At 36.6% G+C, this 27,450-nt stretch overlaps 1 protein-coding gene across 4 annotated transcripts in view; it reads right to left on the bottom strand.

Moving 5' to 3' along the window:
- The window catches only part of DCDC1 (doublecortin domain containing 1), a 471,483-nt gene that overhangs the window by 381,733 nt on the left and 62,300 nt on the right, over positions 1-27,450 (bottom strand). For all 4 annotated transcript variants that reach the window (XM_027562739.1, XM_027562740.1, XM_027562742.1 and 1 more), the window contains 2 exons: positions 23,796-24,001; positions 5,708-5,801 (listed from right to left, as the gene is read on the bottom strand). In XM_027562739.1, coding sequence (XP_027418540.1) covers positions 5,708-5,801; positions 23,796-24,001 — 300 coding nt within the window. The remainder of the gene's footprint in view (positions 1-5,707; positions 5,802-23,795; positions 24,002-27,450) is intronic.

Below are 27,450 nucleotides of genomic sequence, written 5' to 3'. Positions count from 1 at the left end.
CTGTGGGAAAATACATCCTGGTAGGATTATTTAACTCAGTAAGGTGAAAATGGATAAGACTGGTTTCAACAAAGGATGCTATTGACAAACTTGGAACTTATTGACTTCATATCTCTCACCATGAGAGACCCTGCAAGGAAAAAAAGCTAGAGAAATACATTAGAAAAACACAAGTATGGGCCAGAAAGCAAAAGGAAAGTAAGAGAAAAGAAAAAAACTCAACTTCTGCAAACTATGCTGCCCCAATCTGTTACAGAAGGGAATTTTTCTGAAAGGAAGGGTAATATAGTAGAGACAAACCCCAGAGGCAAATCCCAAACACTGAAGCAGATGAGGACAGAAACACAAACTCAAGACCAGGAGCATTCAAAACCTGAGGAAAAACCACGTCTTCAGGAGGAAGTGGCAGTAGTGTCACGGTCGTCACTGGGCACGTAACACACGGGCCTCAGAAACACAAACAGTTGCTTCAATTCAGAAATCCACTGAAAGTTACTCTCCAGTTGGAACTGATGTGGAGATAAGGGGGCAGCCATGCCCATCAAAGAAGTTTCTTAGGCTTTGACAGCTCCATAGCCAGAGGTCAGTACAGCAGCCACTGGGACCCAGGATTGAAATGACTGCTCCCAGAGCAAGGTGGGTGCTGTGCCACCAGCTAGAGCCTACCCTTTGCTCAGCATGGGGTCCGGAAACACAGGACTCAGAGAGAAAAGAATATTAAGATGTCTGGAATATTCTACAAAGCCAAATAACGGAAGAGTTATTTTCATAAATTGAACAAGTATGACGGAGGCCACCACTAACATAAATTTCTAAATGTTCCAAGAATGCAACATTCTCAGTACCCTCTTCCAGAATAAAAATAACAGCAATAATGATGATAATGTTCTACAGCACTTACCAAGTGTCAGGCACGTGTTCTAAGAACTCTAAGTAGACCTCATTTAATTCTTACAACAATCTATTAAAGTAAATATGATAATCCCTATCTTATAGATTAGGAGATTGACTCTCAGAGAAACTGAATAACCTGCTCAAGGTCATACAATAAGTGGCATAACTGAAATCTGAATTCTGGCTCCAAAATCAAAGCACTTAACTGACACTTCATAAAGCCTCTTTGAGAGAGAAGACAGTGTACAATGGTCAATTTCTCAAGAAAAATATTATAAATACATAATGCTTAAATAATGTTTCGGTGGGAAGCTGCTTCCCTTCAAGCTATGTCAGAGGTCATATACTCTGCTCAACAATAAAAATCAGCAGGCGCTTTGGCAAGTTTTACATGAGCAATGGTTTCTCTTCTTTGCCTTCCTTCACTTAGTCTCTGCTTTGGTCTTTGGCAACGGTCATGTGGGTGTGGACCATGCCAAACAGGAAACATCGTTTTGCTTGGAAAGACCATATGAGAAACTGGGGAAATGGATTCTATTCTGAATGTGCTGGGTGTCGGGCTAATGTGGTCATCTGTTGGTTCTGTGGGAAGCAGGGAACAGGAGAAAGTTGGTGGAGACCCATTTCAACTTCTGAGGTCCTGAGGGGTGACACCCACTGCAGGAGCCCAGACGGTAGCTGCTGGAGGAACTCCAGCTCAAACCAGGCATCCAGAAGCCATCTGTCTGATACTGGAAAGCATAAAACAGGAAGTACTTCAGTTTCTTTGAATTTTAATTTCAAAAGTTTGAACTTTTATTGGATTTTAGCTCACAAAGTTAAGATTATTTGATTTTGGAATTCACTTCTCTGAAGACTTAAAATTTTTGGATTTTAACCTCTTTGGCATTTTATTCTTCAAATTTGATTTCTTTACAAAAATCTGATAATGGGCAAGAGTAAACATGCACATTGAGGGTCTGTTATTGGAATTCTGTGGTTGAAATATGTTAATTCTGTCATTTGATATCACTGTAGAATCTCTGAAGAATTTTTAAAGAATATATAGCTATTTTGGGCAGCTAACCTGAAGTAGGACATGGAACAGGAAATGAATGTTTAGTGTTTCATAGCATGACTTCGAAGCCAACTTAATTAATGTACTATTCTAACTCATTTCAGAATCTTCTAGGGTACATTTCATACTACCCACCATGATCTATAAAGATCCACAAAGTAGTGGGGAGGAGTGGCTTGGTTATTGGAATAGTAGCATCAGAAAGGTCCTAAGAGACTATGGCCTTTCTTAAGAGGAAGAATGACTCCCTTCATTCACCATGATGCAATAATTAAGTTGAGAGAAGTTAATAAGTTAAGAGAACGAAAGGTTGGGGAATGTTAAGGGGAATAAGAGTGTTATTAAACAACTTCATCAAAATCTAATACTATCTACATGTGTTCTGCCATTACCAAGCACTTCTACAACCCAGGTAGCTCATATATGATTGGTAAATAGGGTAATGATGTCAGCAAGATAAAGTTTGGTAGGTGAATACATGCTTTTTTCCTAGGCAATGGAGACCAACAGAGTAGGAGTGGAACTCTGTCCTTTAGCAGGGAAGATAAAAGACATCAGCTTGGCTGTTGCACTGGCACTCCCTTCCCAGAAAGGTGCACCCTCTGCCTTGCATGACTCTGTGGGAGTTTTGCTTCCTCCTGTGGCTTCTTTAAAGAAATCCCACTGACTTAGGCCTCCAATTGACTTTCATCTGCACTCTCACATTCCACTGTTTCTGTGCAGCTTTACTATCTTCTGCAGAACTCTGAGATGACTACCCAGACTGTTCATATTATCTCCTAAGTTAATAATTCTTATTTTAGATAGTGTTCCAGTTTTAAAAGTATATAGACTTTGAATGGTCTTCCTCAAACCTATTTTTCTCACAGCCCTGTTATTTTTGAGGGTGTAATTTTGCAGAATGCATTTCTCACACTTATTTCATGCTCTAGTAGAAACGCTGTACTAGTAATGTTGACCATATATAGGAATACAGCATCTTTACACAGTCGGTAGTTCTCTTCCACTCTCAAAAGAATAGATCAACATAGGAAACACAACTTAAGAACTTTTCCACATAGAACAAAGTAAATTTCTTTGCTAAAATCTTCTATGGTTTAGAAATTTGACCATTTGCAAATCCTATGGGATTTTGAAGGTTTTATTAGACTTGGAAAAGTAAAAAAAAAAAAATGGTTTAATGTCATGTCAAATGTGCGAATTTCTCATAGCATAGGAGGAACACCTGAAAGTATATCTAATGCCAAAAAAGAAGCAACAGTTAGGAGAAATTTTTTTTGTTTTGTACATCTGTTACTTTTCGCTCTTGATGCCCATTACACTCCTAATTTGTGCTTAAAATAAAATATAATTTCTATGATATTAATATTAAATATCATTAAGTGACTTTTTCTGATCTGATACTGAGCAAGCAATCAAAAGAAAGTCATACATAAAATCAGAATGTTGGCGTTTATTTAAAGAAAAAGAGAGCTTTATATAACACTTGACCCTTCCCAAGTTAAAAGTTCAGAAAACTATCAGACATAAAAGTTTTTAGGGACCTCAATCACTTGATGCACAAAATCATACTAACAAACAAAGAAAAAAGAAATGCAAAAACCTAATGTTAAGTGACTAGGGTGCTGCAGACTGGAAGTTCCTCCAACAGGATTAGCTTCTTTAAGTATTTTAAGTCCAGTGAACTTGTTACGCTTCCACATGTTAGTAGTTGCATAGGCTAATTTCAGCTGGCATAAGCTTTTATAAGTATGCAAAACCACGGGGCAAGGCATGCATTAAAATGTGATAATAACACACTTCTGGGACACATGAAGCATGAGGCATGAATCTGAACGCCCCTGGCAGCCATGAAGTCTCACCCCTTGGAGTCAGAACTTTTCTGTTTTGATAAGTAATTCTGTTTTACCACATTTGGGATGGGGAAAAAAAAATCAACTATCTAAATTTAAACTTTTATCTTAACCAGGGTTTCTTAGAGTTTCAACTCCAGCAATTTACTCAAATACAATTTTTTAATTCCAGGTGAGCTGGAAATTACTCAAAGCAAGATAGGATCTTAAGAAAAAGTGTTCTTTATTTTCTTAATGAAAATTGAAGAGCAATTATGTAGTATTGTTTATCCTAGAAAATTTAACCAATGTGATGAGGTAGGGGCCAAAAATGTAAGAAGGAAGAGATCAACTTTAATAATGTTACTCTCCCAATTCCCCTGGAAAAAAAAAAAACATAAGGAGGAATTTCTTGTGTTACTTATGTCTTAGAGGTAAATAACTAATGCTTCTAGATAGTAATGGGTAAGTGTCTACAAGTGCCTTGAAATCCTTAGAAGAAAACTCCTAATAAAATGAAAAATAATTCTTATACCTAACATGAATGTTAAAAAATAACCAAGAAAAATAGATTTAATTTCTAATACACACTCATATATAAATATATGACACTTAGCAAAAAAATTTAAGAGTTATAAATAAGTATCAAACTATCACAGTGATCACTCAATAGGATTCATTAAGGATGATAAAGCTAGGAAAGTTTGCTTTTATACAATAAAAGCAAGGATAATGGAAACAAATGGGAGTCTCCAGTGTAGCTATATCCTAAAATCACATCTTTCTGGATCTAGCCTTGCAGTTAAGTATGCCACTTACGATTTTGGCCATCTTCAGATATGTGAACTCAAGGTTTAAATGAAGTGATAGAACTGTAAAGTAGCATATTGAATAGTGTAACTGTGGCACTGTTAAAGGAATACTAACTACTATTAAAGAAATAAAAAGTAAAATTTTTAAACAGTAAAAGTAAAACAGTAAAGTAATAATTGTTGCTGCTGCTGCTGCTAAGTCTCTTCAGTCGTGTCTGACTCTGTTACTGACAGTAATTTAATGATAGTACAAATTTGGAATCAAGTATTTTTGCTTTCAAAGAATGGCAAATCAGAGCCTTTAAAAATATAGAGGAAGATCTCTTATTTTGACAAACACAAACAATAAAATTGTTTTAAAGCATTTCATGACTTTTGAAAAACCTCTAGAAGTTAGCCAAAACATTAAAAAAAAAAATCTCTGAGCATACAGTAGCACAATTCATCTTTCTCTTTTGAAAGCTATATATCATAGAAGTTGCTAAATATGAAAGTATATCAATTACTTTTGTCTATTAAGTATGGCTTGCTAAGGTTAAAATACCCATTATTTTTTTTTTAAATCTAAGCTTGTGCTCTGCTTAGATGAATGTTCATGACCCCTGAAAATTCATATGTTGAAATCTAATCCCCAATGTGATTGTATTTGAAAAGGATTAGGTCAAGGAGGTGGAGCCCTCATGAATGAATTAATGTCCTTATATAAAGCACCTCAGAAAGCATCCTTGTCCCTTCTACTATCTAAGGACAAAGTGAGAAGACAGCTGTCTATCAATCAGAAAAGGCCCCTTAACAGATACAGAATCTACCAATGTCTTGATCTTGGGCTTACTAATCTCCATACCTGTGAGAAATAAATGTTTATTTAAACCAGTAAGTCTATGGAATTTTAAACAGTACCCAAATGGACTAAAACATGCTGAAATAAAAGCTTCTCTAAACTTTAATAATCTTTCATGATTTCCCTTTCTATAAGAATGACATATTTATTCGTGTTATAATTAAGCTGGGTTTTACGTCTGTTTTCCTTTTAAAAGTACAAAGTAAAAACAAAATTATGTAAATGTCTTTTGAGATAGTATCACATAGTTTACAAACTCTTTGCCACTTACCTTTTGAAATCTCTTTGATTTTTCTGCCATATAAATCATAAAAATATCTGGCTGGTGAATTTAGATTCATTCTCATTGTGCAAATATCTAAAACCTACACAGAAAAAAAATACCTTAAAAATAATTTATCACAGTTAGCTCTAACAGAATTGAAAACACATTTAAAGTTCTTTCTCTACTATATGGCTATTTAAAATTATAAAATAAAATTAGATGATTTATCAAATGTTTCTAATATATGAAATAGAAAAAGACAGTTAAAATTGCTAATTCCAATTGTACTTTAAGCACACAAATATTAATAAAAAAGAGAAAGATGTAAGAAATATTAAAAATAATCACATATTTTTTCATAAATGGAAAAACTGTGGGAGACCTCTATATTTTTCCTGCTCTTTTCTATTAACATATTTTTCATTTATTTTACAATGGGAGGATATTATATTTTAGATTAGGTTTTAAGGTACTTTCTTTAGCTTTTAAATTCTTTCCAAGTGTCCTAAAATAAATTATAGGTTAAAGTGTCTGCCTGAAATGCAAGAGACCTGGGTTGAAGAAGGAAGTGGCAACCCACTCCAGTATTCTTGCTGGAGAATCCCATGGACGGAGGAGCCTGGTAGGCTACAGGCCACGGGGTTGCAAAGAGTCGGACAAGACTGAGTGACTTCACTTTCACTTTCAAAATAAATTATAAATATTATCTGATCACAGTTCACTTTGATAACTTACACTGTTTGGGTACTAAAAATGGAATTAATAAACTACATTTCAAGGTTTTCCATGAATCTGAGTTTGAAGAACTTCACTTTTTAAAAAAAATTTATTGGAGGATAGTTGCTTTACAATGTTGTTAGTTTCTGTTGCACAGCGAAGTGAATCAGCTGTATGTACACATGTATCTCCTCTTTTTGGAATTTCCTTCCTATTTAGGTCACCACACAGCAGAGTTCCCTATGCTATACAGTAACATTCTCATTAGTTATGAAGAACTTCACTTTTGATGGTTTCTAATACGCTAAAGTCCTTCTCTCTTTAATTTCTCAATGTGTTCTTGATATAGAAATAGCCCTTATAAAGGTGTAACAATCACCTTTCCAACACCAGGGAAGACTTAAACATGCATCAGTTGGAAAGAAAGCTCTACTCACAAGACAAGAAAAATTAAATTAACAGAAGGGAGTTGAGAGGTCTCAGGAACCTGAGGGCAGGCATTATGAGTCTTCAGGAAGTGACTCCCAAAACATGAAACTTACCACAATCATTTAAAAGTCCATAACACATTCCAAATCCAAACTAAATGTACTTATCTCTTCCAACCTTACTATTCATAGCTATGATATATTGCTTTTACATTACCAAGAACTGCTGAAGGACAATGTTCACTGTATGATTATATACCTTAAAATTTTTTCTAGTTACTGATAACGCTCTGCCTCCATTTCTGCCCACTTTTATCCTTATTTTAAAACTAGAGCTTGTAATACTAATCCAAGCTCAACCAACTCACTTTCTTTGTGACAACAGACATATTGAAACAGCTTAACATATTCAGTTCAGTCTCTCAGTCGTGTCTGACTCTTTGTGACCCCATGAACTGCAGCAGGCCAGGCCTCCATGTCCATCATCAACTCCTGGAGTTTACCCAAACTCATGTCCATTGAGTCAGTGATGCCATTTCAACCATCTCATCCTCTGTCGGTCCCTTCTCCCCTTGCCCTCAATCCTTCCCAGCATCGGGGTCTTTTCAAATGAATCAGTTCTTCATATCAGGTGGCCAAAATATTGGGAGTTTCAGCTTCAACATCAGTCCTTCCAATAAACACCCAGGACTGATCTCCTTTAGGATGGACTGGTTGGATCTCCTTGCAGTCCAAGTAACTCTTAAGAGTCTTCTCCAACACCACAGTTCAAAAGCATCAATTCTTCAGTGCTCAGCTTTCTTTACAGTCCAACTCTCACATCCATACATGACCACTGGAAAAACCATAGCCTTGACTAGATGGACCTTTGTTGGCAAAGTAATGTCTCTGCTTTTTAATATGCTGTCTAGGTTGGTCACAACTTTCCTTCCAAGGAGTAAGCGTCTTTTAATTTCATGGCTGCAATCACCATCTGCAGTGATTTTGGAACCCAAAAAAATAAAGTCTGACACTGTTTCCACTGTTTCCCCATCTATTTCCCATGAAATGATGGGACCAGATGCCATGATCTTAGTTTTCTAAATGTTGAGCTTTAAGCCAACTTTTTCACTCTCCTCTTTCACCTTCATCAAGAGGCTCTTTAGTTCTTCACTTTCTGCCATAAGGGTGGTGTCATCTGCATATCTGAGGTTATTGATATTTCACCCGGCAACCTTGATTCCAGCTTGTGCTTCTTCCAGCCCAGCGTTTCTCATGATGTACTCTGCATATAAGCTAAATAAGCAGGGTGACAATATACAGCCTAGACGTACTCCTTTTCCTATTTGAAACCAGTCTGTTGTTCCATGTCCAATTCTAACTGTTGCTTCTTGACCTGCATACAGGTTTCTCAAGAGGCAGGTCAGGTGGTGTGGTATTCCTATCTCTTGAAGAATTTTCCACAGTTTGTTGTGATCCACATAGTCAAAGGCTTTGGCATAGTCAATAAAGCAGAAATAGATGTTTTTCAGGAACTCTCTTGCTTTTTTGATGATCCAGCGGATGTTGGCAATTTGATCTCTGGTTCCTCTGCCTTTTCTAAAACCAGCTTAATGTGTATATAGAGGCAAAACTGTACTTCTCTTTCAGTCTGGAGAACAACTTTCAAACACCATGACTGATTTGGCTTATCATCCGAGTTGCCGTATCTAGTAATGTGTTGCACTTAAAAGGCAAATAATATTTAACCAATGAATTTAATTTGACAAACTAACCTTAACTGGATATATCAGAAATTCTCAGCCTTTATCTTAGCCTTAAACATGACCAATAATGTTGCCCCATGCCACGTACTCCCAAGGGTATTTACATGATTCTGTGTGTTTCTTATATCCTAGCTGCAATCCAGAGCTTCAGGCAGTTTTTCAAAAACTATATATTGTTGCTGTCTCTCTCAAAACCAAGAAGAATGTTCATGATTAAAGATACAGTGATAGGAATAATCTTGAACCTTCTAATTTATGAGGGAAACAGTCACAACATCAGTGCTTTACCTAGTTAGATAACAAGGTACTTGCAATGTACTCACTTGCAGTGAGTGACTGTAAGCATTGTCATGTAGAGCAAATCCATTAACCTCAGTGTCGCTACTTGAAGTGTGTCAGTGGAGAACCAAGGCCGTGTGTCCTCATCAGTCAAACGCAAGGCTCCCTAACTTAGAATGGCCCCTACCTCTCTCTAGTCCACTTGCCCATACCTGGGACTGGTCCTTGCTACCCAAACAAATAAGGTAACAAGTGTGGCAATTCCAAACCTCTTCCTGCCTTTCTTCCTAATCTCTTGGGTCAATTTCTTTAGTGACTACTACACACAAGTTAACCTAGGACTCCCATCCAATGGACTGAAACCTTTTTTAAAGATGCTCAGAAAGCAATATTCAAAAATGCAAGAGAGAAAGCATCAGAAAAGAAACCGCAGTTTCTTCTGGAACTTGAGACAGAAAGGAGTGGAACATATAAACACTGGCATGGGATCGATCTATTTTTAGCAACTAACACAGTCTGACTAGAAGAATTCTTCTTTTCATCACTTTCTCCCATATGACTCTGTGCTCAAATATTATCCTTTTGCAATTACCACCACTACCTGCCTCATTGACAAAAATACTCAAAGGAGGTAATTCAGAATGCATTCTTCCATAGCCAGTCACCTTGAAAATTACTAAGAACCTATGTAAAAGTGACTCAGTCGTGTCTGACTCTTTGCAACCCCATTGGAGCCACCAGGCTCCTCTGTCCATGGAATTCTCCAGGCAAGAATATTGGAGTGGGTTGCCATTCCCTTCTCCAGGGAATCTTCTTGATTCAGGGATCTCCTGCACTGAGATGGATTCTTTACCATCTGAGCCACCAGGGAAGCTCCTATAGCTGGTCTCATAAACCCTAAAATGATGCAACTCCCTCCTTAGGATACTCATGTTCTTTCTCATGAACTCATGTTCATCTTTCCATTTGTTACGTTTAGTTCTCAATTTATTAAAATTTCAAATCTATTATTTAAAAGTGCAATGAAGCCGTTTTGTACAAACCATATTCCCCAGTTACTAGTGGAGCTTCAAATATCTAAATATCCTCTAAAGTTTATCATAATTTACCAATTAAGCTAAGCAAAATATGAACTATTTAAAGATAATCCCCTTTACTTCAACTAAAATAATGATGATTTTAAAATATTGCTGCCTTTGAGTTTTTAAAAAATTAGCCAAGTAAAATTACATGGCTTTTTAACTCAGAGATTCTTCTCCTTTCATTGCTAAAACATCAGTAATAATGTTTGTGCAAGCCAAGTTTTAAGAGTTAAATGAGTTTTTAAATTGGCATTCAAAAATCAGATATATTAGAAATTAATAATGCATCAGCAAAACTGCCACTCTCTTACTTTCAAGATGAAAGATCTTTGCAGTGTTTAAGCATTGCCAACCTTCAGTAATCATTTCCTCATAGCAAATTAAAAGTGGTGTAAATTAGTATCAATATAAATTTCTGTCAAAAGTCCTAAAAGGAAGCCCCTATTTGTAAGGTCATTCTTGTAATTTAAAATATTTAACAGTGTTAGCTTGCTGTAATCTTAAGGTTAATTAAAATACCATTTCCACTAATCTGTAGCTGTTAAGCTTGTTAAAATATTACTTTTTTGATAATTTCTTATAGCTTAGGCTATAGAGAACTCTTCTGATACTAAAATCTAAAAACCACTACACTGTAAAACTAAACTCCTCTTGACAAGCACATGAGAAGAGATCTTCCACAAACTGTTTTTAGTTGAGTCCATCTGCTTATAGTTTGGGGAGTCACCTCCATGTCCAAGCATATCTGGCGCAGTCTGCAGCTGTTGGAATGGCCACCATAGAGGTGGTATGGTTTCATAGTCTAAAGTCTCTGAGTTTGGTTTAGTACTACCCAAAAGTGAGAGAGTGTGCTTAGCTCAACATAACCCTGGGCCACGGAGCTGAGTCTACACACCATCAGATCCAACACTATTGACTTCCTCAAAGATGAAGAATCTTAATAGCTTTTTATGAGTCACTGCCCAGAAATGTAACCCCAGATTCAGCCCTCTACACACACCTCCTTCACAAGATCCTCCAGAGCAGGGGTCAGCACCCTACACACACCACGGGCCGATTCTGGCCACAATCTGTTTCTGTATGGCTTGTAGGCTGAGAAGACTCTGCATGCTTTTAATTGTTAAAAAATAATCAAAAGAAGAATAACATTTTGTCACACTTTAATAATATATCATAGTATATGAAATTCATATTTCACTGCCCATAAATAAAGTTTTCCTGGAAAACAGCCATGGTGTTCATTTATAGATTTTCTATGGCTGGTTGCACACTAAGTGTCAGAGCTGAGTGGTTGTAACAAAGACTTTATGGTATAGAAAATGAAGAATATTTGCCATCAGACCCTTTACAGAAAAAGTATTCCTACTCTCAGTCTATTGCATTATCATTCACTTAAGGTTCTATCTATTCCTCTTTATACAGTATCCTCAACTCCTTCATCCATTTCTAAGACCTTTGCTTTGCACACTCTGAAAACTCTCCCCATGATAAACAAAAGTGATTAGACCATCAACCTCCTTTAAAAGAAAACAAGCTTTCCTCTGAGTTCTCTCAGTTTCTCAGAGTTCTCTCAAAAGCTAGGATTTTAGTCCCTTACTTCACACAACCTCAAATTTGTGAAGTGGTGTTACTTACAATGTTATTTCTTGGTTAATTTCTCCCCAACCTTCTTACTGAACAAACAAAACAAACAAATCACATAGATTTACAATGACTACCACATTGACAAACCCAAAGGACATTTTCCTCATGCTCATTTATTTCAATCTTTGAATAGCATTTGAGTTAACTTCCTCTTTCTTTAAATCCCTTTATTCCCTGAATTCTGAAATATGATAATCCACTAATTCTTTTCCTGCCTTTTTTTCTCATTACAGGTTCATCCTCCTCTACTCATTAATTGAAGTTTTTGAAGGTAGTCCTAGCCTTCTTCCTGCTTCACACTAAATTCTCTCTTATGGCAATCTAATCAATGCTCCAATGTTTCATTTTCTATTTATACACTGACAACTTCCAAATTGGTATGCCTACCCCTGAAATTCTCTGAGCTTCAGACCAAATAATTACCTGTTCATTATCTCACTCAAACAGATCAAAGATCCCTCAAAGTCAACATGTCCAAGACTGAATCCCATCTCTTCTGCTTCAAGCCTAGTCTTCTTCTAGGCATAGGAAAAGATACCTCCTTCTATCTGGTTATGCAAACCAGAAACTGCAAAATCATCCTTGATACCTTTAACATCTCACTTCCCTTCAGACCATGTATCCAAGCTATTATCAGGGCCTGTTGATTTATCTTCTAAAAATCTTAACCATTTCCATTCCCATTCCTGAGGTCCAGGCTATTATCATCTGTCACTAGGACTCTGGCAATACTTAGCAAATAGTTTCCCTGCATCTCCCTGGCCCACCCAATCTGTCCTCCACTGAACACCAAAGTAATCTCTCCAAAAATAAATCCAGTACCCTTTCTTCCACTCCTAACTAAAACATTTATATGACTTCTTACAGTTCTTTGGAGGAAAAAGGCAAAAATCTGTAACGTTTTTTACAGGCTACTCTCTCCCTCATAAGTTAAAACTTTAATTCATGGGATCTATCCTGCTCACCCTGCCATGGAATCTTTTCATATGCTGTGCTCTCTGCTTATCTCTTCTCAGAAGACCTCCCTGTCACCTATTTCATATTAAATAATTTGATCATTTTATAAACACTTTTTCCATCACTAGACTGGTGGCTCAGACGGTAAAGTATCTACCTGAAATTCAGGAGACCCAGGTTTGATCCCTGGGTCAGGAAGATCCCCTGGAGAAGGAAATGGCAACCCACTCCAGTACTCTTGCCTAGAAAATCCCATGGATGGAGGAGCCTGGTAGGCTACGGTCCATAGGGTCGCAAAGAGTCCGACACAACTGAGCAACTTTACTTTGAGGACAAGATCACGGTTTTTCACATCCTCAAATCCAGATGCTTGGCAGATTTATTCATAAAAATATCACAAATTAATGAATTAGTGAAAGCTAATATATGCCTAATTTAAAATCATTTCATCTTAAATTTACATTGTTATTAAAAGTCTGATAAAAGTAGCAAATAAAATTTCTGATCAATGCTATAAAATTATGCTGTAACTAAAGTATGTGTAATTCCAGAAAAACTATTTCAAATAAAACTAATTTTTTTTAGTATCAGAGCACTGAACCTGTACTCTCCTTAGAAAATAAATTAGAAAACCTCTTTACATTTGAAGTAATACTTTGAGTTGCCTACCCAATGTTCATTCTCCACCTCATCCTTGCTGTCCTGATTTTGAATAAGGGTTCACTCTTTCTCCTTTTGACTCGAGGAAGGCTATAATTATTTTGACTGGTATAAGTCAATTCTGGTGATCCCATGCTCCCTATCAGTGAATGATCTGGGGATGCCACTGCTGCTGCTGCAAAGTCACTTCAGTCGTGTCTGACTCTGTGCAACCCCACAGACGGCAGCCCACCAGGCTCTGCCATCCCTGGGATTCTCCAGGCAAGACACTGGAGTGGGTTGCCATTGCCTTCTCCAGATCTGGGGATAGATATAATCTATTTCTAGCCAATGTGACACAAGAAGGGGCTTCTGGGAAACATTTCTTCACTCATAGTGAAGAGATGATCCTTTTCTGCCTCTGGACAAATTGATACCAGTCTGTGCAGTGGCCATCCTGTTAACAATATATGAAAGAAAACAAAATCCAGAAAACTATAGAGAATATAACTGGAATCCTGTCCTACTATGCATGAAGACTCCCTACCTCTGGATTTTTTGCTTCTTTTTTGCTTAAATCTGTTTGAGTATTTTCTACTATTTGCAGCTAAAGTCATCCTGCTGCTGCTGCTGCTGCTAAGTCGCTTCAGTCGTGTCCGACTCTGTGCGACCCCAGAGACGGCAGCCCACCAGGCTCCCCCATCCCTGGGATTCTCCAGGCAAGAACACTGGAGTGGGTTGCCATTTCCTTCTCCAATGCATGAAAGTGAAAAGTGAAAGGGAAGTCGCTCAGTCGTGTCCGACTCTTAGCGACCCCATGGACTACAGCCTACCAGGCTCCTCCATCCATGGGATTTTCCAGGCAAGAGTACTGGAGTGGGGTGCCATTGCCTTCTCCTAACCAATAGAAAAAAAAATTGACTCAATCTCCTCAAATGAGAAACATTGTTTCTGTCAACTCAGTGAGTATTATTAGCATGGCAAACAGATTGCAACAGTAATCACTATATAAACATAAGAAGCAAACTATTTAAGAACCCAAAGAAGAATTTAAGAAGAAATTTAGCAAGCTGTGAAAATGAACAGATAACTATGAAATTAATTCACTAATTTACTAAAAATATTTCACCTCTGGAAATTAATTCTACTTGCTCAGTAGAAGAGAACTACAATTTATCATAAATATTTTGAGAAAAGGAATCAGTTATTATACTTTGGTTTGCTAACTGAAAAACTGTCAAATACATTACAAGTTTTCAATGAATTAACACATAATAAAATGTACTTGATAAGACTTTCTATTTAACACAAACATTTTGCAATAACTTATAATAAATATTATAACCATTTTTTTAATCTGAAGATGCCAGGAAATTGACTGAATTTGCACCTGTTATTTACTTTTTGTTCTTACTAAGTATTAATAGCTAAAAGTGGTTGCATCATTTGGCATTCTCATCAGTCATCTGTGAGATTTCCAGTTATTTCAGATTTTCATCAACTCAGTATTGTCAGTCTTTTAATTTTACCGATTCTAACCAGCTGGATAGAAAAGACAGAGAAACCAGAGATCAAATTGCCAATATCCGTTGAATCATCAAAAAACTAAGAGACTTCCAGAAAAACATCTACTTTTGCTTTACTGACTACGCCAAAGCCTTTGACTGTGTGGATCACAACAAACTGTGGAAAATTCTTCAAGAGATGGGAATACCAGACCACCTGACCTGCCTCTTGAAAAATCTGTATGCAGGTCAAGAAGCAACAGCTATAACTGGACATGGAACAACAGACAGGTTCCAAATCAGGAAACTATGTCAAGGCTGTATATTGTCACCCTGCTTATTTAGCTTATATGCAGAGTACATCATGAGAAATGCTGGACTGGAAGAAGCACAAGCTGGAATCAAGATTGCCGGGAGAAATATCAATAACCTCAGATATGCAAATGACACCACCTTTATGGAAGAAAGCAAAGAAGGACTAAAAAGCCTCTTGATGAAGGTGAAAGAGAAGAATGAAAAAGCTGGCTTAAAGCTCAACATTCAGAAAACAAAGATCATGGCATCCAGTCCCATCACTTCACGGAAAATAGATGGGGAAACAGTGGAAACAGTGACAGATTTTATTTTGGGGGACTCCAAAATCACTGCAGATGGTGACTGAAGCCATGAAACTGAAAGATGACTGCTCCTTGGAAGAAAAGTTATGACCAACTTAGACAGCATATTAAAAAGCAGAGACATCACTTTGCTAACAGAAGTCCATCTAGTCAAAGCTATGGTTTTTCCAATAGTTGTGTATAGATGTGAGAGTTGAACCATAAAGAAAGGTGGACACTGAAGAATTGATGGTTTTGAACTGTGGTGTTGGAGAAGACTCTCGAGAGTCCCTTGAACTGCAAGGAGATCCAACCTGTCCATCCTAAAGGAAATCAGTCTTCAATATTCATTGGAAGGACTGATGTGAAGAACTGACTCATTTAAAAAGACCCTGATGCTGGCAAAGATTGAAGGCGGAGGAGAATGGTATGACAGAGGATGACATGGTTGGATGGCATCACCAACTCAATGGATATGAGTTTGAGTAAGTTCCAGGAGTTGGTGATGTACAGTGAAGCCTGGCATGCTGTAGTCCATAGAGTCGCAAAGAGTTGGACACTACTGAGCAACTGAACTGACTGATTCTAACCTGTGTGCAGTGGTAAGTCATTGTGGATTTAATTAGCATTTCTTTGATGATTAGTAACATTGAGCATCTTTTCATGTGCTATAGTTTATTTCTAGGTATCTTAGTAGTGTTCAAATCTTTTGATCGTTTCTATTGAGCTGTTTGCCTTCTTACTATTAGCAGAGATTTATACACACACACACACATATACACGCTGAGTGCACATTGTTTGTCAGATATGTGTTTTCTGAATATTTTTTCTCCAGTCTGTGGCTAGATTTTTCATTTCTGTTGTTGTTTTTAGAAGGGCAGAAGGTTTAAAATTTTGGGTAAAGTAGATTTAATAAGTTTTGTTTCATTTTGTTTTAGTTCAGAATTTTTAGCCTAGCTAAAAAAATCTTTGCCTACCTCAAGGCTGTTAAAAAAAAAAGTCTCTTCTGGGAATTTTTTCAGTTTTACTCTTTGATGAAGTATGGATTTGAGTAATTTCTTATCATACAAATATCTAATTTTCAGCAATATTTGTCAAAAAAAGACTGTCTTTTTCTCACTGATTTATCAAGATTAATTTGCTATTGTATGTGTGGGTCAATTTCTGAAATTTCCATTTTCTTTCATTGCACTTTATATGTATCCCAATACCAACAGTATTCTGTCTTGATTATTTTAGCTTTATAATAAATGTTGGAATAAATGTTGAAATGAGGTAGTGCAAGACATCTTAATTTGACCTTCCAATTCTTCTGCATTTCCTAAGCTTTTATTGATCTTTTTGGATCCACAATTAACTTTTCTGGTCTCTTCATGAACCCCCTACAAGTTCAATAAACTTCCTTCCCTCCGACTGATCAAAATAAGAATGTCGCCCTAGCCTGCACATACTGCCACAGCTGTTTCCTTTTTACATCTCCGTTAGCTCTTTCCCTGGTATATGCTTGTGCCAGGTCTTGTGGAGTTACTCTGTCCATGAGTAACTTAGTGTTTAGCCAAGATACAAGCAGGGCCCTAGGCAAATCTGGGAACTTTTCTCTAAATATGTCCTTCATCTGTGGCATTTCACGATACTACAGCCATTTCAGCCTCCCCGAACTTTGATGTCTTGTGGAGACCACTGTGCTTTTCTTGGATTCTCTCTCCCTAGACCGAGTCCAAAAATTGCCTCTAGGTATAAAGATAAGGTAAATTGTATACACTTCAGTTTTCCTGTTCTCTCCAGCATGGTAGTCTGGTGCTTCCAGTTGTCTAATGTCTAAACATAGCTGTCTTGTATTTTTTGTGCAGTTTTCAGTTATTTAAAATGGGATGGCTAGTCTAGTACTAGATTATCTGTTATGACTGTAAACAGATGTCTCAAATTTTGTTAATGGTTATGTTAACTCATTTTCCTAGGCAGCACTAGTGGTAAAGAACCCAATTGCCAATGCAGGAGACATAAGAGACACGGGCTTGATCCCTGGGTCAGAAAGATCCCCTGGAGGAGAGCATGGCAACCTACTCCAGTATTTTTGCCTGAAGAATCCCATGCACAGAGGAGCTTGGCAGGCTATGGTCCACTGGGTCACAAAGAGTCGGACATGACTGAAGCAAATTAGCACACATAGCGCACAGCTCATTTTTAGGTGAGAACCCATAGGAATTGAAATGTGACCAAAGTATATTTGTGGCAGTTTCACATAACAAAAAAAAATAATGTTCTTCAAGTCCGAAAATGGATTCTAGTCCTAGCCTATTCCAGTTAATCCACTTTGGTTATGGCAGTTAACTTACCTAAGTCACCATTTTCTAAGTTAGCAATTTTTCTAATAGTCCAGTAGTTAGATTATTAGATAAAATTGCATTATTTCATAAAATTCTGTAATTATAATGTCCAGAAATTAAGCTTCAACAAGGATACCTTAATGGTAACGTATATATGAAAAACTAATTTAATTAATGCTTCAATTTAACCATTATTGTTATATGTTCTTAGCAATTTAAATGTATCAAGATAAAAAAAAGGAAGTATAAAAGTCAGTACAATTTTAATAAAAAACAAAAATAAATTTATCTTTTCAGATTTAATATCATGTTTATGTTTTAACTGTTTAGGGGAGTTAAAGCATAAAGACTGTTCTTAATGACCATCTGTAATATAAATAAATCTTTAGACTGAAAGTTATCATTTGTTTTTATTTTAGCCAAGGAAATCCACCTCCCTCCTTATGATTTCATGCAAAAAAAAATTCTGGCTGCCAAATAATCACTTATTATGTTCTGAGATATTTTAATTATATAACCCTAAAATTCACACTACATAAATAGAAGACAACTGGCAATCCATGGCCTCTTGAGAATAAACTGTATTATCAATTTCTATATTTTTAAAAATTCTGCTTTTATTTTTTAATCTGATATTAAACCCTGGTATGGATAATAGACTAATTTTTAAAGCAATAATAGTATCAATGGGCTTTTGCTCATATATCATAAAAAATTCTGTAAAGAACTTCCAACATAAATAATTATGCATGACCTCTCCTGTCGGAATCCATGTTGAACATCCTTAATCAAATTTTGTTACTCCAGGTGCTAGCTTTTGAATCTCTTAAAATGTTCTCTAAATTCTTTAATTCACACTGTGTGGAAAATCTCTGTTATAGCTACTGATTTGTATGTGAACATTCCACAGTCATGCTGTGGAATTTTGTATGTTGTATTTTTCTTTTAACTATATGGGCTTTTCCTTTTTTTCTTTTAATTGAAGTACACTTGGTTTACAATATTGTATCAGTTTCAGGTATATATAAAAATGATTCAGTTATATATATCTTTTCAGATTATTTTCCATTAGAGGTTATTATAAGATATTATAATATGTGCTATATAGTAAATCCTTGCTGTTTATCTGTTTTATGAATATTTGTTTGTATCTGCTAATCCCCTACTCCTAATTTATCCCTCCCAACCTGCCTTTCCACTTTGGTAATCATAGTTTCTTTTCTACGTCTGTGAACCTGTTTCTATTTGTATACAGATTTATTTGTATTATTTTTTAGATTCCACATATGAGTGATACCATATGTAATAAAATTTATCTTCCTCTGATTTCACTTATTATGATATTATCTAGGTTCATCCGCTGGTGCTAAGTCACTTTAGTCGTGTCCGACTCTCTGTGACCCCATAGACGGCAGCCCACCAGGCTCCCCTGTCCCTGGGATTCTCCAGGCAAGAACACTGGAGTGGGTTGCCATTTCCTTCTCCAGTGCATGAAAGTGAAAAGTGAAAGTGAAGGCGCTCAGTCATGTCTGACTCTTCATGACCCCATGGACTGCAGCCTACCAGGCTCCTCCGTCCATGGGATTTTCCAGGCAAGAGTACTGGAGTGGGGTGCCATTGCCTTCTCCTATGTCACTGCAAATGGCAATATTTCATTCTTATCATGGCAGAGTAATATTCCCTTGTGTAAATATATCACATCTTCTTAAGCCCAGTCTGGTGATGGGCACTCGAGTTGTTTTTTCATATCTTGACTATTGTAAGTAGTGCTGTTAGGTATGCTGAGGTGCGTGTATTTTTTCAAATTAAGAATTTTTGTCTTTTCTGGATATATGTCCAGGAATGGAATTGTTAGATAATATGGTAGCTCTATTTTTAGTTTCTAAACAAACATCCATACTGTTTTCCATAATGTTTGCATCAATTTATACTTGAAATGGACCTCTCCTTTTAAAAAATATTTTATTTATTTAATTATTTGGCTGTACCAAATCTTAGTTGCAGCATGCAAGATCATTCGAGGTGGTACTTAAACTCTTAGTTGTAGCACGTGGGATCTAGTTCCTGACCAGGGATCGAACCCACACCCTCTGCATTGAGAGTGAGCATTGGTAGCCACTGGATCAACAGGGAAGTCCCAAGCATCTTTCTTAAACTTCTTAATGTTTTTTTTTTGTTGCTGTTTATTGAGCTATTTTTCAAACTAACAAATGGTAAATATCATAGAAGCCTAACTTTTCCTCTGACTTAAAGGCATTTGATAAAGTCTATTATTTATTTATATCCTGACTGTCGTATGTGAGTAATTCCCTCAATACTTCCGTGATCTTTCAGTAGTAACAGGGAAAAATCACTGCAATGAAATATGTTTACATACAAGTATTAAGGGAAAATTTACTTTTTTCTAAGTCAGACTTACTATACATATACTACTCCCATCTTGCTAACTTGTTGACATTTTCCTTTTCATGATTTCTGAACTCCTTGTACTAATTCTCATGGCAACCAGTGACTTAATTTCCCATAAACTGTTTCCTGTCACACAGCTTATCTTTCTCTTGTACCACATGAGAAAAGGAAATACAGAACAAACAGAAGACTGTGAAAATTTCCATCAATTTGTAAGTTTGAGGTTTTATAACACCAGAGAACAAGAGTTCTTAAATTTTAGTGGGACTAGGCAACATCTGGAGACATTTGTTGAAATTCAGATTCCCAAGCTCAAGAGATTCTTGATAGGCTTGGAGTGGGGCCCAGAAGTCTGAATTTTTAACATACAGACCAGATGATTCTGATTCAGAAAGTCACTAGCATTATGTGCACTATAGAGTAAAGGAAGATAGAGGGGGACTAGGAGAGAGGCACCCAAGAAAGGAGAGAGAAAAAGATAATCTCCAGGTTGATGGTGAAGGGACTAGGGTGGTTATAGGGAATAATCAGGTCAAACTGGAGAGTGAGAGAACATGGCTTTTTTTACATTCTTTCATTGATTTCATTATCTTTTTCATCCTTTCCACCACTGTAATCTCATGCCATGGAACACAGAAAACTAGAAAAAAAACAAATAAATAAAATATAATTATTAACTGCTGAGAAAAAGATAAAGATGTCTCATAAAGGAGATGCTATCCAGGTGGCTCAGTAGTAAAGAATCCACTTGCTAATGCAGGAGAGGCAGGAGACATGGATTCAATCCCTGGGTCAGGAAGATCCCCTGGAGGGGGAAACGGCAACCCACTCCGGTATTCTTGCTGGGACAATCCCATGGACAGAGGAGCCTGGTGGGCTATAGTCCATAGGGTTTTAAAGAGTTAGACATGACTGAGCACACGTCCTGGATAATACAATAATTTGCACAGCTTAATACCACTTCTATGACAAAGATTCCAGGAGGTAACTGAGGGAAAATAAAACTTATCTACCACAATGCTAACCTCAAAAAGCTATATATCTAAAGCAGTTTTCATTTTCCATTTACTTTGCACTCGTGCCCACAAATTTTTCCTAATATCTTTTCCAACACGTGGATAATGTTTAGCCAATGCCCATAGTAGTGGGTGCTGTGTGATTACTAAAATCATACAAAGTAATTCTAAAACCACATGATTCCAATTTCAAGGGGATGGACCATCATTCTGATATTCTAGATTATAGAGAAGAATGATATCACTTTTGCCCTCATTGAAACTTCTTAATTAGCTAATCTTTTAACCTTCATTTTGATTATGTATCTATTACTGAAATACAGTTATTTCTCCTTGACTCCATTCTGAGTATCAGAGAGGACTTTTAAGCTCCAACTATCTTATCACCCATCTTATATAACTCCCTCATTTCATTGCAGTAACCTTCACCATATTAGAGTCCTTTACTTTTTAATTCAGTTTTATATTACTTAGCAATAATCTAAAAATAGCCATTAGTCCCTGATATTCCTAATATTTTATCATAAAAGAGAAAATAATTTACATATTTCCTATGACTATACCACCTTTTTAGTCCTACTGCTGATCTGGTATTAATTGATAAATGGGCATTGCCCTATGATTATCAACAAAGCTTTCAAAATTTAAATTTTAGTCAAAAAATAATTAGCTAGCCTTATTTTCCCTCCAAAAAGTTCTATCAACACCAACACCAGTATTTAACTGCCTTCTCTCTTTTACCGCATTCTTAAAAGTAATATTGAGACAAATGTTTACAAATACATTTATTACTGAATCATGTTCTGACTTTTATAAAAATTGTGAAAGTTCTCTAAATTTTACAAACTTTAGAAAAAAATAAGTGAAAGAATTCTTTGAACACCCAGTTTTAAATAAATTGACCTCTCACGTCAAAAAGCAAAACAGCAGTGACATTTTTGTTTTATACTCAACCTTTCATCTAAGAACATGTAATCTGTAAGAGTGACTATTACCCCAATTTTACCACTGAGGCATAGAATTACAGAGATTGAACTGAACTGAACTCAAGAGGTTATCTAATCTAGCTTCCATCTCCAGGAACAACTACATTTGAACAATCCAAGAGATGTCCGCATTCTCTATTTTTCAAAATCTCCAGGGAAGATGTTACAACTTGCCTTAGCAATTTGCTCTGGTGTGTAATATCCCTTATTTCACTTATAATCCAAATCTGCAGATAAGAAGGAAATAAAATCCAGTTTCCCAGCTCCTTAGTAAATATTCTTACCCAGATGTAGTTATAAAACAACTACAAAAATAAGTAGATGAAGAAATAGATACTTCAATAATAAAAATTTCAAATATCTAGTCAACTATTCACCTGTTTTAAGCAATATTCATTTTGAAAATATTCTGGTATAACAAAATGATTTATAGCTATCTTCATTTCACAATAAATGTTTCCCATTAATAAGAAAAATAAATTCTATTAGATGTGTATTTATAAGTCCTAAAGAGAAAAATGGGCTTCCCTGGCAGCTCAGCTGGTAAAGAATCCGCCTCCAGTGCAGAAGACCCCGGTTCAACTCCTGGGCCAGGAAGATCCCCTGGAGAAGGGATAGGCCACCTACTCTAGTATTCTTGGACTTCCCTGGTGGCTCAGACGGTAAAGAATCCCCCTCCAGTGTGGGAGACACAGGTTTGATTCCTGGAGAATCCTGCAGACAGAGAAGTCTGGCAGGGGCTACAGTCCGTTGGGGTCACAAAGAGTCAGAGACCAAAGAGCGACTCAGCACAAGCACAACGAGAATAGCAAGATAAGAATTTAATGGGAACTTTCTGGGTGCCAGGCATTGTACTCCACACATAATACCACACTGAACGCTAACATCAATTTTATCAGATAGGCGTATTACTATCACTAGTTTTCAGATAAAGAAATTGAGACTCAAAGTAAGTTATAAAAGGTCTTATAGATAGTGAATGACAAAGCTAGGATTAAAACCTAACTAGTTTGGTTATGTTTCACTGTCTCTCTAATCCATATTTAATAAATTTTCATTGTTTTTATTATTATTTTCAAGCTACTTTAAGATTCACTGAAAAATCCTTATCTGAATGAAAAGACTCCCCCCCCACCCCCACCAAAATTCCCATTAGTTTCTCTGTATTTTTAAATATCAAAGACCTGGGAAGTACAAGCACCTTCTTAAAAAAATGCATTTATATGACAATACTTTAAAATTTGTTTCTTAAAGTTTGCTGAATTGTTACATGATTTTTCTTAGTCCTACCCAGATTTACTTTTTAAAATGCATATGGATACTTTTAAACTGAATCCTTGCTATTTCAGATGTCATTGATTACTTTGAAGAGCAGAGGGGCTTCTAGGTTTTAACTACTCTTCTAAATGAAAAGGAGCAGGTTTGAGCTTTGAAGCTAGTTAAATTGACTTCACCCTAAATACCCTGTAAAGTATTATAACCAACTGGAATGTCTCCTCAAGTGTAAACATAACTTTTACCTAAGGAAATGGCCAAGTATGTTGGCCAAATTATTTCCTGAGATGCTGTTGCTTTATTTAAGTAAATTATGTTGTAAGTGCAATAAACATACTTCTAGCCAGCTGAATTCTTGCATTCTATATAATGACTCCTTAATATTCCAGTTTATTTGCTGACAGTGATATACGGAAGGAAAAAACACATTTCAAGAGCCATAAAAACTCTGAAATTTAATTTTTACTTCAATATTTAATACAAGATTACCTTTTTCATTGTTTCCTTTCCCACTGTAATCTCATGCCCATCCTGCCCCGTGCCATTCTTAAAGAGCAGAATTCGGGCTGAGGTCTTCTCAATAAGTTTCTGCATTCTAATAGAAAGAACAGGCTTGGTTTTCCGTCTTTTGACATCAGTAGGAAGCATCAGCCCATTCATTGTCCAAGTTACTTTCTTCATTAACAACAGATGGTCTAGAAGAGATTTTTTTTTAAGTCAAGTCAATATTTGGCTTCGAAATTAAAAATGGACACATCATGCTTCCCCTCCCCCCATTACCTATATTGTATACACCCGCCAGTCTCCATTTAGATGCTGGTTTCCTAAAATGCTACCACCAGCTTCCCACTAACCGTGACATAAGCTGTAGCAAGCTGTCTGCTCTGATAGCCTGCATAAATCATCATTTCTGAAGGGAACAGATGCTCAGGGTATGAAAGAGTAATACCACAATTTAGTCCTAATTAAAATTCACCTTAGCATGCCTCTATCACTGATCACGTGCACTGAGCTGAAAGCGTCCAATGAAAGGGTCTAAGATCCTTTGCTTACTATTAAACAACATGGCTCCTGAATTTTTGTGTTCTTTAAGGGTGGGAAAACACTTTTTTCCTCTTCAATATGATTATTAACCATGTTGCTTTAAAGAAGATGACCTCCAAATAGTAGCCTTATACATAATTCTTCTCTTGTGACTAGAATGAAGGTGCCTTCTAGGACATCTTTGGTAAGAGATTGAAACTATTTCACTAAAAATGAAACCCAGTTTTTCATTAACAATTTACTTTGACCCATACATTTTCAAAGATGTGTGCATGAATATAAGTTTCAAAACTCCCACTAATATTAATGGGAGTGCAACTAAATTACTATGTATGACTTTGAAAATGTAAGGGTAAGAATAGAAGTGCAGTATATTGCAATACTAAGTTGCTGTCAGCATTCCTCTCTTTTCAAGAGGTTTCATTTCACAAATAAATAATTTGCACCTGAGCTGTTTATTTGTGCATTCAATTTATTTTAGATTATATTTTCTGTTCACATAAATTACAAAAATATGATGATTCCTCCCTCATCTGCTTATCTGTCCTAATAAGAGAAACAAAATTTTATTTGCATATAACTGAAAGTAGCTGCATTTATTTATTTGCCCAAATTTCCAAATAACTCTTTGCTATTAGCATTTACCTTGAAAGAAGCCTGACCTTTTGAACTTAGAAATGGGACTTTATATACAATCTGATAGTACTGATATGAAACATGAGCCAGTGGTTGTAAACAATTTTCAGGTCCCAGAATGGCTATATTAAATGTTCAAACAACTTTCTCTCTCCCTCTCTCTCCCCACCAACATATACAGACTCACACATACATACATGTACACACACATACAGTGAGCAGAAATAAAAGCAAAACTTAGACAATAAATTAAAACTAGGAGATTATAAATATGATTAAGATTTAAAGAAGAGAAAAAACTTCACAGAAATTAATGACATATTTTATCACTTTGTAATCTTAAATCGGAGAAGAAAATGGCAACCCACTCCAGTATTCTTGCCTGGAGAATCCCAAGGACAGAGGACTGTAGCCTGGTGGGCTATAGTCCATGGATGGCAAAGACTTGGACATGACTTAGCAACTAAATAATCTTAAATAGATAGGAATTAGAATTAGAAAAATAAATAGAAGTTAATGAGACCATATATGCCTGAAAGAATTGAAAACAGGTGGTCAAATAACTGTATGTATGCACATGTATGTTCATAGCAGCACCATTCACAATAGTTACAGATATAAACCAAATCCCTACTGATGGATAAATGGAAAAATAAATTGTGGTATATATATGTGTGTGTGTGTATATATATATATTTTTTATATGAAGGAATGTGATTCAGCAATAAAAATAATAAAGTACTGATACATACTACAATGTAGATGATCCACAAAATATTAGGCTAAGTCAAAGAGCATAATCAACATCACTAATTACAAAGAAACGCAAATCAAAATGAGGCATCACCCCACAACAGTCAGAATGGCCATCATTAAAAAGTCTACAGATAATAAATGCTGGAGAGGGTGTGCAAAAAAGGGAAGCCTCCTATACTATTGGTGAGAATGTAAATTGATACAGTAACTAGGGAGAACAGTATGGAGGTTCCTTAGAAAACTTAAAATAGAACTACTCTATGACACAGCCATCCCACTCCTCATCATATACGCAGAGAAAACCATAATTCAGAGACACATGCACCCCAATGTTTACTGCAGCACTATATACAATAGCCAGGGCATGGAAACAACCTAAATGTCCATCAAGGGAGGAAGGGATGAAGAAGTACTATATATATACAAGGGAACACTTTTGTTGCTGTTGTTTAGTTGCTAAGTCGTATCCAACTCTGCGCCCATGAACTGCAGCATGTGAGGCTTTCCTTTTCTTCACTATCTCCCATGATTTGCTCAAACTCTATCCATTGCTGCTGCTGCTGCTGCTGCTGCTGCTGCTAAGTCACTTCAGTTGTGTCTGACTCTGTGAGACCCCATAGATGGCAGCCCACCAGGCTCCCCTGTCCCTGGGATTCTCCAGGCAAGAACACTGGAGTGGGTTGCCATTTCCTTCTCCAATGCATGAAAGTGAAAAGTGAGAGTGAAGTCGCTCAGTCATGTACAACTCTTAGTGACCCCACGGAGGCTCCTCCCTCCATGGGATTTTCCAGGCAAGAGTACTGGAGTGGGGTGCCATTGGCTTCTATCCATTGAGTTGGTGATAACTATCTAACCATCTCATTCTCTGCCACCCTCTTCTCCTGTCCTCGGGGTCTTTTCTACTGAGTCGCCTCTTTGCTTCAGGTGGCCAAAGTATTGGAGTTTCGGCTTCAGCATCGATCCTTCCAATGAATACTAAGGGTTGATTTCCTTGTAAGACTGACCAGTTTGATCTCCCTGCAGTCCAAGGGACTCTCAAAAGTATTCTCCAGCACCACAATTCAAAAGCATCAATTCTTCAGCACTTAGCCTTCTTTATGGTCCAACTCTCACATCTGTACATGACTACTGGAAAAACCATAGTTTTGACAATATGGACCTTTGTTGGCAAAGTCAAGTCTCTGCTTAGTAATATGCTAACTAGGTTTGTCATAGCTTTCCTTCCAAGGAGCAAACATCTTTTAATTTCATGGCTGCAATCACCATCTGCACTGATTTTGGAGCCCAAGAAAATAAAATCTGTAACTGCTTGAACTTTTTCAACTTCTATTTGCCATGAAGTGATGGGACCAGATGCCATGATCTTCGTTTTTTTGAATGTTGAGCTTTAAGTCAGCTTTTTCACTTTGCTCTTTCACTTTCATCAGAAGACTGTTTAGTTTCTCTTCACTTTCTGACTTTAGAGCGGTATCTGCATATTTGAGGCTGTTGATACTTCTCCAGGCAACTTTGATTCCAGCTTGTGATTCATCCCAGTCCAGCATTTTGAATACTGTGCCCTGCATACAAGTTAAATAAGCAAAGTGACCAAATACAGCCTTGACATACTCCTTTCCCAAACTGGAACCAGTCTCTTGTTCCACGTCTGGTTCTAACTGTTGTTTCTTGACCCACATACTAGTTTCTCAGGAAATAGGTAAGGTGGTCT

The sequence above is a fragment of the Bos indicus x Bos taurus genome, chromosome 15 (assembly GCF_003369695.1).
Source record: "Bos indicus x Bos taurus breed Angus x Brahman F1 hybrid chromosome 15, Bos_hybrid_MaternalHap_v2.0, whole genome shotgun sequence".
In the NCBI taxonomy this organism is placed as follows: Eukaryota; Metazoa; Chordata; class Mammalia; order Artiodactyla; family Bovidae; genus Bos; species Bos indicus x Bos taurus.
Note: the sequence above shows the minus strand (reverse complement) of the source record. Positions and strands in the feature narration are given on the sequence as shown.